The sequence below is a fragment of the Cinclus cinclus genome, chromosome 24 (genome assembly GCF_963662255.1).
Source record: "Cinclus cinclus chromosome 24, bCinCin1.1, whole genome shotgun sequence".
In the NCBI taxonomy this organism is placed as follows: Eukaryota; Metazoa; Chordata; class Aves; order Passeriformes; family Cinclidae; genus Cinclus; species Cinclus cinclus.
The window spans coordinates 2029550-2048171 of record NC_085069.1 but is presented as its reverse complement, the minus strand read 5'-3'; the positions used below and the strand labels follow the sequence as shown (position 1 = coordinate 2048171).

At 47.4% G+C, this 18622-nt stretch overlaps 1 protein-coding gene across 3 annotated transcripts; it reads right to left on the bottom strand.

The window, feature by feature from the left end:
• Positions 1–2058: 2058 nt before the first annotated feature.
• GOSR2 (golgi SNAP receptor complex member 2) lies at positions 2059–17134 on the bottom strand. Of its 3 annotated transcripts, none has more exons than XM_062508023.1 (6): positions 17067–17134; positions 15400–15464; positions 13160–13268; positions 11768–11900; positions 8931–9071; positions 2059–4970 (listed from the first exon to the last, which is right to left on the bottom strand). In XM_062508023.1, the coding sequence occupies exons 1-6, from the start codon at positions 17093–17095 to the stop codon at positions 4809–4811; spliced, it is 639 nt and encodes a 212-aa protein (XP_062364007.1). In that variant the 5' UTR covers positions 17096–17134; the 3' UTR covers positions 2059–4808. The 3 variants fall into 3 exon arrangements, with proteins under 3 accessions (XP_062364007.1, XP_062364008.1, XP_062364009.1); XM_062508024.1 differs by lacking the exon at positions 17067–17134 and adding an exon at positions 16820–16838; XM_062508025.1 differs by lacking the exon at positions 8931–9071.
• Between the last annotated feature and the right edge of the window lie 1488 nt (positions 17135–18622).

Genomic DNA, 18622 nt, shown 5'->3' with positions numbered 1-18622 from the left:
TTCCTGCCCTGTATTTTGGAACTCCAGAATAATTCCCAGTCCTGCTGGGCTTTAATTTCTATGGCCCCTTTCCACAATGTTGATGGGACTCTGATCCCTTATCCCCCTGTCTCCCTTCCTTTCTCTTGGCCCTTCCCCTCCCTAAGCCAAGGCACAAAGGCATCCAAGAGTGCTGGAACAGGAGCCCGGCGATGCCCGGGGGGGGTGGGGAGGGGGAAGAGGGAAACTCCACACCAGGAATCCTCTGGGGCTGGGGAGGGAAGGGCTCCATCACCCACAGGCCTTGGGGAGAGAAAGGGGGGCAGGAGCAGGGAGCTGACAGAGCTTTTCCCTTCACACGGGGCTGGGAAACACAACACCTTCACTTGTTACAGCCCGGGAAGAGACGTTTTCCTCCTCCAGCTGGGCCTTCCAGCACTGGGCAGTGTGTTGCACTAAAGGAGGTCGATTTTTCACACATCCCCTTGTGTGAAAACCTCAGCCATTCCAGGGTTAACGTGAAGAAAGAGTGAACAGGGAGAGGCAGACACAAGAGCAGGCTTTGGGCCAAGTACAAACATCCTCTGGTACTGATCTACAGCTGTCTTCCTTCTAAATTAATTCTGTCCCACCCAATCATTATTTCTTATCACTCATTATCTTCCCCTCTATTCTGCACAAACCTTACTCCCATTTCACTGGTTTTGAATGCTGGTTTAGTCTTTTTTTAAAAAAGGTTTCCCTGTCAGATTTAACCCCAGCCAGCAACTAAACATCACAGCTCACTGCTCCCCATGCAGGGAGATGGAGGAATCGGGGTGGGGGGAAAGTAAATCTCACAGGTTGAGATAAGAACAGTTGAATAATTGAAACCAAGTTATAATTAATAATAAAAAGAAATAACGAGGGAGGGAGGGAGGGAGAGACATAAAACCCAAGACAGACAAATGCTGGCCACTACAGCTGTTCACCACCCTCTGACGACTCCCAGCCCATCATTCCCAGCTGATACACTTGGAATGACTGACTCTGTGGTGTGAAGTATCCCTTTGGCTTGTTTCGGGTCACCTGTCCTGGCCCTGATCCCTCCCAGCTTCTTGAGCCGGGGAAACTGAAAAGTCCTTGATTTAGAGTAAACACAAAACACTGGTGTGTTATCAACATTATTCCCCTATTTAATCCCAAACACAGCCCCGGGAACAGCTGCTGGGGAGAAAATTAACTCAATCCCAGGTGAAACCAGGACATAAAACCTCTCCTGGATTTCTTCCACATGTTCAGTCACTCTCAAACACACTCCTGAAGCATCAGTCTCATTTCCAGCTGCTGCTCACAGTATCAAAGCCCCTCAGGGCCCACCCTGGACAGGATCTGGTGCTGCCCCATGCCAGCACTGCCACGGGCTGGTCCCACCTCTGCAGCAAGTTCATCCATACAGCACTTACAACTTCATGCATTCTTTGTTGGGTATTTTCTGATTTAGTAAGTGTTTTGTAGCTGTGGGGACTGGAACTACTTCAAAACAGAATTTAAGAGAAAGATAATCCAAGCCCTTGATCTTATTTTTTAAATCCACTATCTCTTCATCAACAGCCACATTTTACCCCCCAACCTCTTCCTTAATTCCTCTTAATTAAAAACCCTCACCTTCATCGCTGCCAGGCAGAGAGGAGGGTCTGGCCCCTCTCAGGACCTAAGGAGCAGTGGGCAGAGCACAAGGGCCTGGATGTGCTCCAGCTGCCCCCACTCCTGTCCCACCCCCCACCCCTGTCCAGCTCCTTCTCACCACCAGCTCTGGGGCTGCCCCAGCCTGGCATCTCCCCCCACATCTGAGCAGTGAGGTCCAGCACAGCCAGCCCAGGCTCCCCCTCCTTCCACCCCCAGGGCAGTGGGACCCATTTCCTACTGTCACCCAAGTGGCACCCCCCCCCAGCACCCCCGTGGCCCCCTCCCTTCCAGACCCCTCCTCCACCCACAGCGAACCAGGAACCACTCCTGGAACTGGTCCTGCTTGTTTATTTTGGCCCCAACATGTCTGGTAGGTAAGGTAACAAAGGAAAGGTAACAAAAAAATTATTTTTGGTTGAAAAAAAGTCTTTATTCACAGAACATCACATGAATCACGTCCCACCCCTGCTCCTTTATGTATAAAATACTGGTAAAAAGTTTTATTCCAGAGGCAAATGAATTCCCACAGAGTCCCCTCCTGAGAGAGCAGCTCACCCCAGAGCTGGAACTCGTGTCACAGTTTGGAAGCAGAAGTGAGGTGTTCAGTGAGGAAGGAAACACCACCAAGCTACAGCAGCAAAGCTCCAGCTCCAGCTCATTTCCTTTGGTAGGGACCACAATCCCACCAGGGCTCCAGGCTCCAGCTCATGTCCCACTGCATCCCATGGGAGATGTGGGGCTTGAAGGAACCACCCGTGTCCCTGCCATGTCCTGCTGCAATGGAGGTTTTTGGGTTTCACATAAACCACCTGAGATGCCCTTGGAAATCTCTCTGCACTTCATAAGCACAACAAACGCGTCTGATGTCCCCAGATCCAGTTCCCCAGGGAGTTCCTTCAAGCCCCATGTGTCACCTTTGGATGCCATGGGCAGCAAGGACACTTGGCTCACTAAGGAGAAATCAGCCTCTGCAGGGACAAGGAGACTACAGAAGACAAAAAGAAATTAACAGGAAAACATGTATTAAAATGTCAAGCTAGGCTCAGAAACAGAAAAATAATCCAGTTCCAAGTATCTTACAGCTCCTACCACAGCCCAAAAGGAAAGAGATTGGCCAGAGCTCCACCTTGGTGTAAGACAAACCCTGCTACACCAGCTCACAACTGCAGAAACTTTGAACAATGACAGCCTTAAACCCTGAACCCCAAGACTGTAAAGTCCAGTGGAATTGGATCAGTTCATCAGAACTGAGATTTTGCCAGGACCCCTTGCAAGTGCTCTGCTGCCCTCCCAAGGGCAGAATCCATCAGTTTTCATATTCAAAATAAATTTTGGGCAAATCTTGATTTATGATTTCTGTAACACAGCAAGACAGATGCTCCATCACTGCAGAGTCCCTATTTTCCTTTTAATTCCTTACTACTTTGGGCTCAAATGAAAACCGTTCCATGCTTGCTGTGCTACAGTATTTCCTTGGAAAAGCTGGACAAATAGGGAACTTCAGGAGCAGGAAGCAGTTCACAAGTATCAAGCACATGGAGAAGCCCATGAACAGAACTGGTCAATCCAGGTGTCTCGCTGGGCCCCAGCCCAGCTCACCAGCATTGCCCTGTTTTATGGTCCATATTCCCTAAAATTCTTTCTAAAAATTTTCAGTTATTAAAACCCTTTCTCCCAGTTAGCAACAGGCCAGATAATGAAAGCAAAGCTCAGTGCAGTGAGGTCAGAATGTAGAACTTGTGATTAGTTACCAATCCAGAGACCCACAACCATTCCAGACAGGAAACAGGGAAGGAGTTGCCAGCATGAGGCCACATCAGCTGGATATGACACATCTGTGCCATATGTGGGGATGCGAATGGATCTGCAGGGTGATTGAAATGGATGATCTCCAAAATCCCAGGATAGCCCCTCAGACACCCCCAGGCTGCAGGGGAAGCAGTGCTGGACTGAGATGAGGATTTCACAGCTCCAGTGTTTCACTGGAACAGGGAAGGACCCCAAGGGGACAAGTGTGAGCCAGCAGCACCCCCAGGAGGTGACAACTGAGTGTCCTTCACAGTAACTCCTCAGTGCAAAGGGTACCAGGTACCCCTTCCCAAGGATGGGGACCTCACCATCCCATAGCACAAACTTGAGGAAACTCTCCTGACAAGCTGATTTTCAGTGCCAGGCCTGTTGTGCTGACCCCACCATTCTTCTGGTGTGAGGAACCTGTTCCAGCTCTGTGAACAATCCCACACCTCCAGGGAGCACAGGGGGACTCACTCACCTGCTCCATTCATTCAGAAGTTCCAGCTCCAGAGCCCTAAACCCAACCAGCATCTCAGGAAATGAACACAGCTCCCCAAACCTCTGTGCTCCAGCACTAGAAATGTCAGTCTTGGAGGCTGGATTTGGCAGGAGGCCCAGGGAGATACCACAGGCCTGACATGCATCCCAGTGGAAGCAGGAGGAATGTGGCACTCAGCATCCTCTGGGAAGCAGCAGGGCAGGGAGAGGCACCAGAACATCCCTCAGATGGGCAGAGCAGCATTTCAGCCTAAACCAGAGAGATCTGCGCTGGTTAATACTGTGTGTGAAGTTTAACTGAGGTTATAACCATGTTCTAAGACTCTACCCCACAAATCCTTCAAGGAAATGGAACAGCAGATTGGAGCCCTTCACTTCCCAACTCTGTGCACACTCAGTCCACAGGCTGAGCTCAGGCCAATGAACACTGGAAACATTCAATGAAAATGAACGCAGTGAAATCCTCTGTGCCATTCTTGCACTGCGAAATGCAGGGATCAGGTGGTTCTGGCCAGCACAGGAAAGATTTGCTGCATCCTAGGCTGTGCCTTTGTACCCTCCCATCCCTGTGTGCCCAAAGGAACATTCCTGCCTCACGACAGCTGGGCACGATGCTCACTTCTGCTTCCTATTAACCAGACCATTAAACCTGCAGGCTTGAGGGGAGAGCAGTAAAGGCCAGGAGTTATTTTCACAGGGCCATTCTCAAGCACAGCGTCCCCACACAAATCCATTTCCTGACGTGCTTTCCGTGTGACGCTGTCCGAGTGGGATTTGTAAACTCTGAAGTCCACGGGAAGGGCTCATCCAAAGCAGCACCCAGAGGAAAGTCAGTCCTGGAGACAGTCCTCTTGCAGGAGGTCAGCAGCTCATGTCAGGTACTGCACGACGAGGAACATGATGAGGCAGGTCAGGGCCATCCCCCCCAGCATGAGGAACTTGTCCTGGAAGGCGCGTTTCTCAATCAGCCGCATCACCGTGTTGGACAGGCCCAGCATGTTGGCAACGTCCAGGATCTTCTTGTGAGTGCCCTGAGGACAACAACACAGCAAAGTCACAATCACCCTCGTGCTCTGAGCCTCCTTATTCCACAGTCCAAGACTATTTCATCATGGTGGTGAGTGATGGATTCTAATCCATGGAAATTCTCTCAGCCAACCATCCCTACCATTCTATAGGAGGTGACCACAGGACCCTGGGAACAACTGGAAGTTTGGCATAATTTATTCACAGACATGAACAGGAACATGGTTAAAGACACAAAACAATCTGTCTGGACAGAGACAAGATAAAAAGTGTTTCAGAAAAAATGCATTCATTCTTTAGGGAGAAGTAAGAGTTCTCCTGGTCCTGTTCCAGTCACAGTCTACAAAGAGCCCTGACCAGCCAAGGTTTTGTGCAGAGCTACCCTTGCTCAAGTACAGTTCATAGCAACAGAGACTGAGAAGGTCCAAACACTTGCAAGGTAAGTAGCAGAAAAAAGGCAGACAAACATGTAATTAATGCCATTTCCTGAAATCCTTCTACAGAAAAGCACAGGTGCTGCAGGCAGGACACCTGGTATTATTAGCAATATGGATCCCATCACTACATCAGCAGCAGGGACACAACAGGAATCCTCCTGCTTCATTTCAGGGCAGTGGTTGGAGGAAACAGTATGAAATACAAGCATAGAGATACACTCCAGGCACAGGTCAGGGTGGGATATTGCCCTGAGAAGGAAGGGGACGCAGGGCTGCAGAGTCCCAATGGAGGTGAGAAGGACCCTTCCAGGAAAGCTGGACACAGTGATCCCCTGTGAGCAGACAGGGCACAGAGCCACAGCCAGACACTGGCCAGGACCCTCCTCACACCCACGTGTGCACAGAGCAACTGCCAGAGGGGCCCTGCCACAGCAGAGCCAATGGACAGTGACACCCTCACAGTGACACCTGGGCTGTCCCTGACACAACACCCCACTCCAGGATGTTCTAACACTGCCTTCATCTCTGAGCCAGGTCAAGAGCACAGATCCCCATCACAGTGCTGAATTCTATATGCTGACTTTGAAATAAAAACTTCAGCCTTTCTTCTTTAGTCCACATTATTTTTGGTCTCAAAACTGTGAAAATGTGAAAATTGGAAATTGTTTAGAGTATAAACCTGATTCAAGTGCAGGAAGGAAGGAATTTAGACCAACTATATTAGACCCACATGCAGAAGTTTCTCAGTCCATAAAACACAGATTTGCAATGCCTAAGTACATCATCAGTGCCTTGTGTTTAAGGCAGTTCAGGCCTATCACTGAAGTTGGGTTGTGTCTCTGCCAGTCCCACATAATCCATTTTCTCCAGTTCCCACACCTCCTATTAACCCCCTGCACACTGCTCTCAGGCTCAGTACCTCCCTGTCTCTGCAGAATCCTTTCACAGTGCTTTAGAACAAAATCAAACCTTGCTGGGAGAACAGAAACCAAATATGAAGCTTTAAAATGAAAGCAAACAATAGAAAGTGAAAACAATTATTGCAGTCATGGAACAGTGGAATTGTACAACTGGATCAGTTAAAGTGACACTCTATGAATACTCATTCCATATCTATTTATACCAAACATACACAAAGTTACAGAGAATGAAGCTATTAGTGTCCAAAGGAGGGACACAAGGATGAGGAAGGGTCTGGAGGAGCCACAGGAGGAGCAGCTGAGGTCACTTGTTCAGCTGGAGCAGGGGGGACTGAGGTCAGACCTCCCTCGGGGCTGCAGCTCCTCCTGAGGGGCAGCTCTGATCTCTGCTCTGTGACAGGGACAGAAGCCAGGGAATGGCTGGAGTTGAGCCAGGGAAGGGTTAGGTTGGATATCAGGAAAAGGTTCTTCCCCCAGAGGGTGCTGGGCACTGCCCAGGCTCCCCAGGGAATGGTTCCAGCCCTGAGGCTGCCAGAGCTCCAGGAGTGTTTGACACCACTCCCAGGGATGCACAGGGTGGGGTTGTTGGGGTGTCTGTGCAGGGCCCAGAGTTGGATGCAATGATCCTTGGGAGGCTCTTCCAGCTTGGGATGTTCCATGATTCCACATTAACCCTTTTCTCTTTGTAAGCTGTCTCTACACCAGCTGCTTCTGCCAGATGTTCTCAGGCAACAAAGTCTGTGTCAGTGTAAGAAAAACTGAGCTAAGGGGAAAAGGAACACAAACAGACATTTCCTCACCTGCGAGGGAGAAGCAACATCCCCCTGAACACCCAGGAACATGATGCCCCAAAAGCACAGACTGTGTGTACCAGCAGTCACAGACAGACACCCAGCAATTCCCTGCTGCAGGGCTGGCCCAGAGCTGCCCTGCCTGGCAAAGGCTGGAGAAGGGCCAGGAGGCCCAGGGAGACCCAGCAGGAAGCAGGCAGTCAGTGCAGCCAGCCAGCCAAAGCAGCTATGAGGACTGGTGCTAACACAAGGAACAGCTTTTCCTCATCCCTGCAGGGCACCAGCTCCTGCCAGGGCTCCCCTATGGCACTGCTGAGCTCTCCTGTGGTGGGATGCCCCTTCTTCTCAGAAACCCTCCAGAATCCATGTGTTTCATCCAGTCCCTCATGAGACATTTTCTTAGATCAGTGATTTCCCACCTTGGAGAACCAACTCCAATTCCCTGACTGCTGCACAGGGACACTGATGATTGGAAGCTCCAGGCCAATGTGATCAGCCACCAAAGAAACCCAGTGCTCAACATGGTGGACAAATGTCCACAATCCTCTCAGGGATGCAGGAACTTCAAGGAAGGTGCTCTTTCCAAAAAGCATTCACAACTCCAATCTTGTCCCAGCACCAGTACTGAGTCCTTCCACCCTTTTCCTCATGAGCTGGCAGCAGAACCCCTCCCTCTGCCCACCACTCCTGTAGCCAGACTCCTCAGCAACACCATTCCTCTGCAATGAACACTGAACCATCCACTGAGTTTTCTTCAAGGTTTCTCTAGTAATGGACTTTGTTTTAAAACAAATCCATACTAACCAGGTCAGTGAACAAGTGACCTGAACCAGAAGCTAAACCTCATCTTGGAAAGAACTCAGCTTCAAACTCTGCTTTAATGTCTCCATGTAAGATCTGTGGGTGCAGGGCCTGGTCACCAGACTAGGGAGTAAAGAAGGAGCTGCAGCCCTGCTTGGGACCCAGTGCTGGTCCTGTGCAGGGTTCAGGGAACACCAGGCAGCCTGGAACCCTGGGGTCAGGACAGCAAAGTGCCCACGCACACCCAACTCAGCCTGCAGACCAGGCTTGCACTGCCTGCCACACCATGGAGCTGCAGGTGTGACAGACCTGACCAAATCTGGGATTTATGTCATTAAAAATGCCTAAATCTGGCAAATACATCCCAAAACAAAGCAGTGTAACAAAACTGAGAACAGCAGTTATCCCCATCAGAAAATGAATACAACAGACAGGCATTTCCCTACATTTTTCACAAGTCCAGCTTCTCTCCACACACTTACTAAAAGGTTTTTAGTATCCATGAGCTTTTCACTCAGAACTGACCATCACTTTGAGCAGTCTGCAAAATAAAAGACAAATATTTGCTATGAAGAGACATGCAGACATGCAGCTGTTACCAGCAGGGAAGGAGGACTGTTGAGGTGCACTATCTTTATTACTAATCTTAATCACCAGCTTTGTGGCTGCTCTGAGTGATGCTCATCTGAACTAACATCTGTCTCCCTGCCAGCCAGGTCCTGCCCCTCCTGAACCTGAACAAAGAAACAACCATCAACCAAGGAAAAACAAACATTCAGCACTCCAGATGCTGCCCCGCAGGTGAAGACCAAGCCAGCCCCAAGAGATCATAAAGATATTATTAACAGGATGGTAAAATGTAAAGATTTCAAGTTGTTTCATTGAAATTTGGGGCTTTCCAGCATCCTCAGCTCAGAGCAACGTACTGAAACAACATATATATTGATTTGACTTCACCTGACCAGCATGAACACAGAAAAACGTGGGGTCTTTCTGGTAAAAAACGATGCCCCCACCTTTAATGTGACTCTCTGGTCCCTCAGCCCCGCCAGGATGCTGGTGCCACTGCCAATAAGCTCATCCATGCCTCGGTGGGCACTCTGCAGGGATTCATTAAACTGCAAGGTTTCGTCGATCGGGATGGTGGTGTCAGAGTCCTGTGGGGAAAGCAGGGGCTCAGTTACCTGCTCACTCAGAAACACAACATGCACCAGCAGACATGGCCAAAACCCAACAGGACTGGGAGAGCTCTGCTTGCACTTTTTTTTTTTTTAGTAATGACCTAAAATACAACATTGATATTTGAGTGAAAAGAGTCATTTAGAGAAGACAGGGAGGAAGCCAAAAGGCAAATCTGAGCAGCTGCTCAAGTGCAATGAGATCTCAAGGATGAAAAGAGCAGAAGCAGAGAATTTTTATAATCTCAGTAGGAAAGGGTACTGCAGGAGAGAACATCAAAGCTAACAGAAGGTGTTTAACAAGGTGTCAAACACCAGAAGGTGCTTAGTCATTGATCACTGCAAGTGAAAGACTTGTGGAAGATTTCACACCACATTTTTGAGCAAAAAAAGGCCTGAAAAAATGTTTGCAGATAACATTCTAAACATTTACAAAATAGTGCAAATTTCTGGCAGTAAGGCCAAACAGACATAGGCCTGCTTCCCTGTGCTCTGGCTCACTCACCCAGTGAGTGTAAAATAAATTAGTATTTTTCATGTTTTTCCAGAAAAGATGCATTCACTCAACTAGGAACTGGGAATCTTGAAATGGAAATAACAAGTTAAAACTCTGATCTGGACTGCACCAGAGGGAAGGGATGGGAACACCCCTGTCTGCCAAAGGCCTCCAGATCACCGCTCTCCATCCAGAGGCAAGGAAATGGCTCCCACATGATTTAGAGCAGGAACTGGGGTAAGGGGCAAGTGTTGGGAACACTGATCACCTGCTCCTGGTACTCAGAACAAGAATCACCCCAAGGCAGAACTGACAATGGTTGGCACTTCATGTGCCAGCAGCTGCAGGTGACATACAGACACAGCAGAATGGTAAAAACCCCAAATGTTCATCTGAAAATGCCAAGTAGGACCCAAGGTCTGGTGTTGCCCTGCCTGGGCAGGGGTTCTGCTCACTGTGGAGAAGGAAGAATCAGGGACAGAGCTCTCAGGGCTCTGGATGAAGGGGCTGTGACAGAACACACAAACCTGGGCCCCTGTGAATGCAGCACCAAGGCTCACACAAGTGTCTGAGCAGAAGCACTTAGATTTCCATGTGAATGGCTCTTATTCCAGATATTTAACAACCTTCAAACCAGTGGATTTCATTTCTGTACAAAGTTTTTTTAATCCACTATAAGGCAGCAATAAAAATAGAGCAGTAGATTTGTGATCCCCCTCCCAAGGAGATGGGATAATACCGAGCTTGGTTTTGCTGCTTGTGATTTTCTTCAGGTACAAGGAAAGGCTTTAAAGATAAAGACCACTCTTAACTCTGAATTAAGGAAACTGTTCAGAACACTGCTACAGCTTCCAAAAGCTGTTCTGGATGTTCCAGTGATCTACTCACACACTCAGCTGACATCTCTGATAGAAGAGGGGAGTATATGAATAGGAACTGTGGAAACCTGTAACCAAGAGAGGCTGATAACAGATAAATGAATCTAAATTTTCCTATTAAAGGATTGCTTTAAAGCAACATTTTTGTAGCAAGCTATAAAGAAATACAAGGTAATTGTGCATTTTTTAAAATTTATTATACTTTTCAACAACTGAAGGAGAAAATAACTCGCTTGTTCTATATTTTGCATCTATATGCCTGCTACTGCTCTTTAAAACTCTTCCAGTACACACTTCTTACTTCTCAAAAGCAAATTTTCCTGTAGGAAAACTTGACCCTACTTGCAGGGAAGCACAACACTGTTTAAAAATAACAAATTGCAGTGTTTCTTTCAAGCCTTGTTTATAATTTTGAAATAGCCAACAAAATACCAGACATTATCTTTATGGAAGACTTTGAGAGATGCATCAAACTGCCAAAATCTCAGTTAATTAGGATTGCTCACATTCTTTCTTTCTTGCCCTGACAATGACTGAAAACACAGATAATCAATGTTAGGTGAGACGCTTTCAACAAAGAAGGGAAATAAAGAGGGAAATCAAACAAAAATTTTAAAACCAAACCAAAAAACGTAACACCCCCCCCAAAAAAAAACCAAAAACACAACAACAACCAAAAAAACGCCCCCAAAACACCCCAAGACTAACTTTTCAGTTGCAGAAAAGTAAAATCTGAAAGCAAGCCTGCATTATTCAGAGCAAAATTCCTCCAGGAATTTGCACTGGGGGCACTTCCCAATGGAGCAACAAACAAGAACAGGTGGAACACATTCATATTATTACAAACTTCTGACTCATTTCTAGGCAAAAAAAGCAAGGGCTTTGTCCCAGCTGTGTGATTTGTGTTTGGTTACACTGAAGTTTGCTGACACCTGCTGCCAGTGGGGTGTGTAAAAGTCAGGTTTTTTACACACCTCAGGATTTGGCAGACATTTGACACAAATCCAAGTGAAATGTACACTTTGGTACCTACCTCACTGACCCTTTTACAGCTGCTGTGTAAATCCAGGTGGAACTGCACCGAATAAAACAGGAGCAGCAGCTTCTGGAGCCTTTTCCTGCTGCCGTATGAGCCCAGCTTTTCCTCACGACAGCTGTACTTTATCCCCACATATTTTGATTCCTCTCTACCTTTACTCTCACTCACAGCAGCTTCCAGCAGTCCTGTTGCCATGCTGCCTGCCTCCCCCCTGGTGGATTTGAGCTGCTGGAGCACAGAGAGCCCCAGCAGGGATATTTACGTTGGTGGTGAAGGTGCGGGCCAGCAGCTCCTCGCGCTGCCGCTCCTGCTGCTCCCGCAGGTAGCGCCGGTGCTGGAAGTTCCTCAGGGCTGTCTGCAGGTGCTGCACGTCGTATTTCAGCTGGTCCACTCTCCTGCAAAGGACCAGCAACACAAAAACACTCTGCTTCTCTGTACAAGCAAAGGAGCATCATAAATTAACAGCAATGAATAACAAGGAATGATGGGTTCTACTTCTCTACACGATGCAGGTTCAAATTCCACACCTACGTATTCCCAGTCTTGTTTTTCTACTTCACCGGTGATTATTTCACAGGTGATTGTTCATTTTAATCAATTATTTAGCCTCCAGGCTAATGGCAGAATGTGAAGCAGAACTCCTGAGCTGTCTTGGACATCCTATCCCATGGATTGTCTCTTCAGGTGTTATATAACTGTATCCATGCCTCATTTAACACAGATTTGGAAAGATGGTAGGAGTTGTACAGGTTCTAGTTCATGACCCTCTCCCTTCACATAAAAGATGCTGCTTTCCACTTTCTTTAATTAGCATCATGTTCTGAACTTTGAGGTTTTATTAAAAGGAGCTCAAAAGTCAGTGGGCAATACAGGAGACACCCCAGACATCTCCACTGGGTTGGAACAAATCATGCCCAGAACTTCACTGGCCTTGATTAAATGACCGATAAAATTTAATGTTTGATCACCAGACTATCCTGGTCTACTGGAAGGTGTCCCTACCCATGGCAAAGGTTGGCACTGATCTTTAAGGCCCCTTCCAACCCAAACCATTCCAGGATTCTACAAAGAAATCAATGACTATTTCAAATACTGACCTCTTTCTTTAATAGAGGTGACATGAAATCCACCCCTACTATCTACAAGGGCATTCTGGACCAAACATTAATAAACCAGTCACAGAACTAATCAAGAACAGCAAGTCCTGACATCTGTAGTCCAACCTCCTGCTCAAACTATTGCTCACTTTAGAAACCTCTTTACTTCACTCACCAACAGCCTAGAAAATGGCCTAGAGAAAAGGACACCAAATGAAGGAATTTTTCTCTCTACCTCCACAAATGCCATTAAAAGCAAGTGACAGAGAGAGCATCCAAGTGCATGTTCTGCTCATCTGAGAACAGAGCCATGAATCCAGCTGCATCACCAGTCTGGGCTTGATGGTCTTTTCCAACTTTAATGATTCTCATGATCCTGGGGTTAAATGCAGAAAAGTGATTTTGCCTCTGTGCCTCAATTTCACTACTGTAGAGCACAGAGATGAGTTATGCAAAGTATAAACATTTCACACAAATCAAAAGGCAAAGGGCTTCAGTAAATTTAATTAAAACAAGTACAAAGACTACCCTGCACAATCACAGCAGAGCGAACTCACAGCTTGGCACTCTGCCTCTTGTTGGGAGGTTCTTTGCTGGACAGGATTTCCAGACGTTCCAAGTTGCTGAATATGTTATCTATTCTTGCCTGAATCTCATTTTCTACCACTGTAAGGAGATAAAAAACAGGATTTGACTTGAATTAAACAACTGCAATCTGATGAAGGCAAATGCTCAAAAGCATTCAAAGTACTATGTAAAACATGACAGATGCAAATCTTTACTAGATGAAAATAATCAGGTAACTGAGAACTATAAATATAATGAAATGTCACTACTTTAGCTCAGTAATTCGACACTCCCACCTGTCATTCCTCCCCTGAGAAGGCAGCTAGGAAACCTCCTGCTCATTCCAGACAACTGAGCCTCTTTCCCCATTAGCTCCATGAATTAGGATTTCAAGCCCCCACATTCCCCCTGCAGCCCCTTCCTGCTCCCTCAGCAGGATTTGCTGTCACAAGAGCACAGAGAAGCTTCATGAACCACCTGCCAACCACTCCACATATCAGCACTTCCCAGAAAACCACACTCAGCAGCATCCAGAGAAGCAAAGAGCACACACGACCTCATCTTTGCCCTGGATCTCACAGAGCCAAAGAGTGACTGACTCACATCCAGAGACAGATCAATTAAACTGTCCTAATCCATCTCTCCATTATTTACTGCACCTGAACTCAAGACAGGAGAGCTGACAGACCAAACTAGACCAATACACATTTTTTCTGAGCAAGAAGGGACTATTTGCTCAAAGTTGGAAAAGGCAAACTGCAAGTTTGATTTCTTAGCCCCTGTTCCTGCTCTTCAACCATGGATAATCCTGTTTTCCATAAATTCTGAAATACACACTTGTATCTTTAGAGAGAGAGATACAGATACATATATTTATTCATTTGTTAAGTATGTAAATTGATGAACTGACTGTAAACTATGTAAACTACATAACCCTATCTCTTGAAACGGTCTCAAGAAATAGAAGCAAAATGGAAAATCATACTGATTTTCAGGAATTTCTAAATCACTCCCAGTGAACAGCAGTTTGGGAAGTCTGGCATTGTAGAAGGAATAGTATAACACCCACAAAAACCACAACCAGAATTATTAGTAAGTTACTATTTTTTGATTGGAAATTTATCACAGCCCTTCCTACAGCCCAGTCAAGCTTCACAAATGTGTTTAAGTAAGAGAAGTCAGTGAACATGTACAGAAATGGATCCAGTCAATGCAGTGTCCTTTCACCTCAGAAGTTCCTGATGAACTCATTATTAATGACTCATGCAGGAATTAAGGGTTCAAACACAGGTCCAAAATACATGTGCCAATTCTGCAGTGGGATAAAAAGTCCTACCACACATATCAGAACATCTTATTACTACAGTCATTTATGAGCATAGGGTTATAGTCCAAACTGACTGAGGTGACCTCAGACCTAATGGTTCTACACACTTCCCACAGCAGGTGGAATGACAGGTTCTGACTCTGATGCAGCAGAAATGTCAGAAGCATCCTGCTTAAGTTCCTGCACACAAAGACCCAGCATCTTCCCCAAGACTGCACTGAGCATCTTTAGGGGAAAGCTGCCATTGGTGGATGCTGAGAGAATAACCACGCAGCAGGGCAGGCACAGTCACATCTCTCAGCTTTCTGAGCTTCTAACAAACCAGCCCAGAGAGGCTCCCAACCTGCAGGTCTGTCCACACCAAGGTTCATTCATTCAAGGTGTTCAAAAACCTCCATGAGTGCATCAGTGTGGGGGTTTTTGATCTGTCTGTGCTAAAGGTCTGCATAGACACCCTGACCATGAGCTCCAAAATCTAAAAGCACCAAAAATTTGGCATGCTACCATGACATTAAAGAAGCATTCACAGCAAGCACTCTCTGTCAGTCAGGGAACTGTAACAGGAAGATGAAGCAAATTCTTGTCCTGTCTTTTCTGCTCTGTCCTCATACAAAGCATATGTTGAGATTGTCATAGGAGTGGCTTAATATACTTTAACTTATCTAAAGGTTTAATTTAATTTAATTTGCATTCTGATCTTTCTTTTACACACTCCAACAAACATCACCTTACTGAAGTTAAACAGCAATACAATTTCAATGCATTCAGAATTGGTGATGTGTCTCAGCAGCTGGTCACAATGACTCTGGAGGAAAATTTGTTCCAATAATGACTAAATTTAATGACAAGGCATACAAGGTTAAAGATGCAAACAAAATAAAACTTCCCTCACTCATTACTTACAGTGCACTGACTCTTTGTCTGAAGTCTCTAGGTGCCCCATGTAAGACTGGACCTCATGGACCTGCCTGTCAGGAGATAAAGAGAAAATGAACAGAGAAGTCAGTTAACAGCAATAAAATCATTGCCAGCGCCTCACTTTTCAGCTTCTTTTACTAAAATGCACTTCTCAGAACAGCACAGGAATCAGCAATGCAGTGTCAGAGCAGACAGCCCATCCCTGACCACCAACCCAGGTCCTCAGCAGGAAGCAAGCTGTGCTCTCACCTCATATGCACCTACAAAGTAATTTTATTTAAAAACAAAATCAAGGTGAAGATGAGGAAAAACACAAAACAGCTTTTCTACAAGAAAGAGCTGTTCAGCTTGCTCTGGTAATGACAGAGGGGAGCCACACAAGAAGACAAGGTAAGGAATGATTTTTCACTGTCTACAACATATAAATTCACAGGCATCAAGTGAAATTGAAAGATTGCAATTATAAGAAAAAAGCTACTGTGGGTGGACAAGCAGCTGCATAGGAAAACAAAAGAAAAAAATATTGATGGTTGTTAAATTATTCTGGAACTAGAGGGGCTTTAAGGTCCCTTCCAACCTGAACCATTTAATGATCACAAAATAAGGCACTACAGAAATGGGAACAGGACAACATCAGTCCCCACATCCATAACAGCTGCTGTCATGTTCCTGCATTTCCAGATCTCCAGCAGGATGTCCTGCTCTTCCCTACAGGGTCACTCTGTATCATTATTCAATGACAGAGAAATGATGATTCAATACAAGATTCAATCCAACTCTCTTACCAACCTCACCCCCTTAACAGAGCCCCACAAAGATGTAAAATCACCATGTAAATTTGGAATATTGGCTTAACTGTGTCCTTTGGCCCCTTTCCCGTGAGTTATTCCATATGGATCAGCAACAGAACCCCGAAAATTTTTGCCTTGTTTTGCAATTTCCACACCACTCCTCCCTCTCCAGACTGGCATTATCTGTGAAATATGGGATTTATCCTCAAGGAGCCACACACCTCCACATGTGGTTTAAACTGCGGCAGCCAGACCTCTCAAACCCTGATGCAAAAATCCTTACAAACGAGCGTGCTTTGAATAAACCAATAAGCGGGAATCACCGATCCCGGTGCCCCGGGCCGGCCGAGCCCTCGGGGCTGACGTGGCACACGCGGCCGGGGTTCTGCTCCCCCGGGGACTCGCTCCGGGATGGGATTTTATGGGGAAACGATTTTAAAGGGTGCTGAGATCTACGGGGTGTCGGCCCTGAGCTACCGCACACCCGGTCCGGCCCGGCCCGCGCTTCTCACACGGCCGGACTCACACATTGAGTTTGTGGGTCACCCCCCCGATCCTTCGGCAACTGCTGCTTTGACGGTACAGCCCCTCACACCCCTCAATCCCTCACGCACTTGTTGGTTTGCTGGTACAGCCCCTCACACCCCTCAATCCCTCACGCACTTGTTGGTTTGCTGGTACAGCCCCTCACACCCCTCAATCCCTCACGCACTTGTTGGTTTGCTGGTACAGCCCCTCACACCCCTCAATCCCTCACGCACTTGTTGGTTTGCTGGTACAGCCCCTCACACACCCCTCAATCCCTCACGCACTTGTTGGTTTGCTGGTACAGCCCCTCACACCCCTCAATCCCTCACGCACTTGTTGGTTTGCTGGTACAGCCCCTCCATCCCGCACGGGCTCCGCTCCGCACACGTCGTCTCCCTCCACTTCCGGCCCCACCGCCTGCTGCTACTTCCGCTTCCGCCTCCCCGGGCGGTGGCCCCGCCCCTGCACCCCGCGCGGCCGCCAGGGGGCGCTGCAGGACCGGCGTGAGGGGCCGTGAGGGGCCGGGCTCGGGCGGCGCTTCCCGCACAAATCATTCGTGGCTGTGTCCGGCCCCAGAGTTGGAAATAGCGGTGCACGGACAGTCGGAACGGTGTGAGCTGCGACAGCCGCCTGGGGTCGCGGAACTGCATCTCCAGCACGGGAGGATGGAAAGGATTCATCGTACAGTGCCACTGCACCCTGCCGTGGGCAGAGACACCTTCCACTGTCCCAGGCTGCTCCAAGCCCTGCCCATGGATTGGGTCAGGGATCCAGGGGCAGCCACTGCAGCTCTGGGCAACTCAGGGCCTGCCCACCCTCCCAGGGAACAGTTCCTTCCCAATATCTCATCTGTCCCTGCCCTCTGTCCGTGGGTACCTCTTTCCTGTGTTCAGTCCTTCCGTCTCTTGTCCCCATTTGCTCTCCAGCTCTCCTGAAGCCCCTTTAGGCGCTGGAAGGAGCTCTAAGGTCTCCCTGGAGCTTCCCTTCTCCAGATGAACACCCGAGGTCTCCCACCGTGGCTCCATGCAGAGGGGCTCCAGCCTCGGAGCAGCTCCACATCCTGATGCCCAGGAGGGGCTGAACACAGCTCGGCAGGTGGGACCTCCAGAGGTCAGGTCACCTCTAGGAGTCCAGGTGACCAACACACCTGGAGATGCAGATACTGAGCTGATAACTCCTTCCTCATAGGATGAACCCTACCTCCAGGTATCCCTTCTAAAACAGCTGTTCTGCTCTTTCATCATCATTACACCCATCCTGCACCGTGCCTTGCTGTCCTGTTCAGTGTTTCATTGCCAGGGAACTGCCTGCACTTCATGGGTTTGTTCACACACGATCATGGTCAGTTTAGGGTGTCCACCCTGCAAACAGTTTTACTTTCTTAATGATCCTGTTTTTTCTCCATACTTAGAGATATTCTTTCCAGCAGGATGTCACCCATTCATGGTGGAACTGCAGGTTCCTGTCCTATCTCCTCTCCTGGGGCTGGATGAGAGACTGCTTCTCAGTTTACTCTTCATTGTTTGGACCAGATAATACACCACAGTTGAAGCCACAACTGTTCTTGTATGTACTGGGCTATAACACCCAAGATCTTTATGGTCAGAGTCTGCTGAGCCACATGAACTCCTGTTACTTTTTACTTAATGGAAAAAGCAAGAAGGTGAATTATAAAAAAAAAAAAGAAAACTCCAAAAAACAATGTGGTGGGGAGGTACAGCCCAGTAACTCAGGGCAGTGGGACATCAGAGGCACAGGTACAAATACTGTTTTATTAAAAAGCTCAAATTAGGACCATAACTCTGTCTTGTCACTGTGGTTTAAAGGAAAACAGTTCTTGTCAACAAATCTAACTTCATGCTAATAAAAGCTCGATTGGGAAAAATTGG

Excerpts from the sequence above, each read along its gene's own strand:
- GOSR2 (XM_062508023.1), bottom strand. The coding sequence starts at position 17,095 with ATGGAGGGGCTGTACCAGCAAACCAACAA. Across the intron at positions 13,269-15,399 it reads AGACAAAGAGTCAGTGCACT|TGGTAGAAAATGAGATTCAG; the intron begins GTAAGTAATGAG and ends ATCTCCTTACAG. Across the intron at positions 4,971-8,930 it reads ACCAGAGAGTCACATTAAAG|GGCACTCACAAGAAGATCCT; the intron begins GTGGGGGCATCG and ends TGTTGTCCTCAG.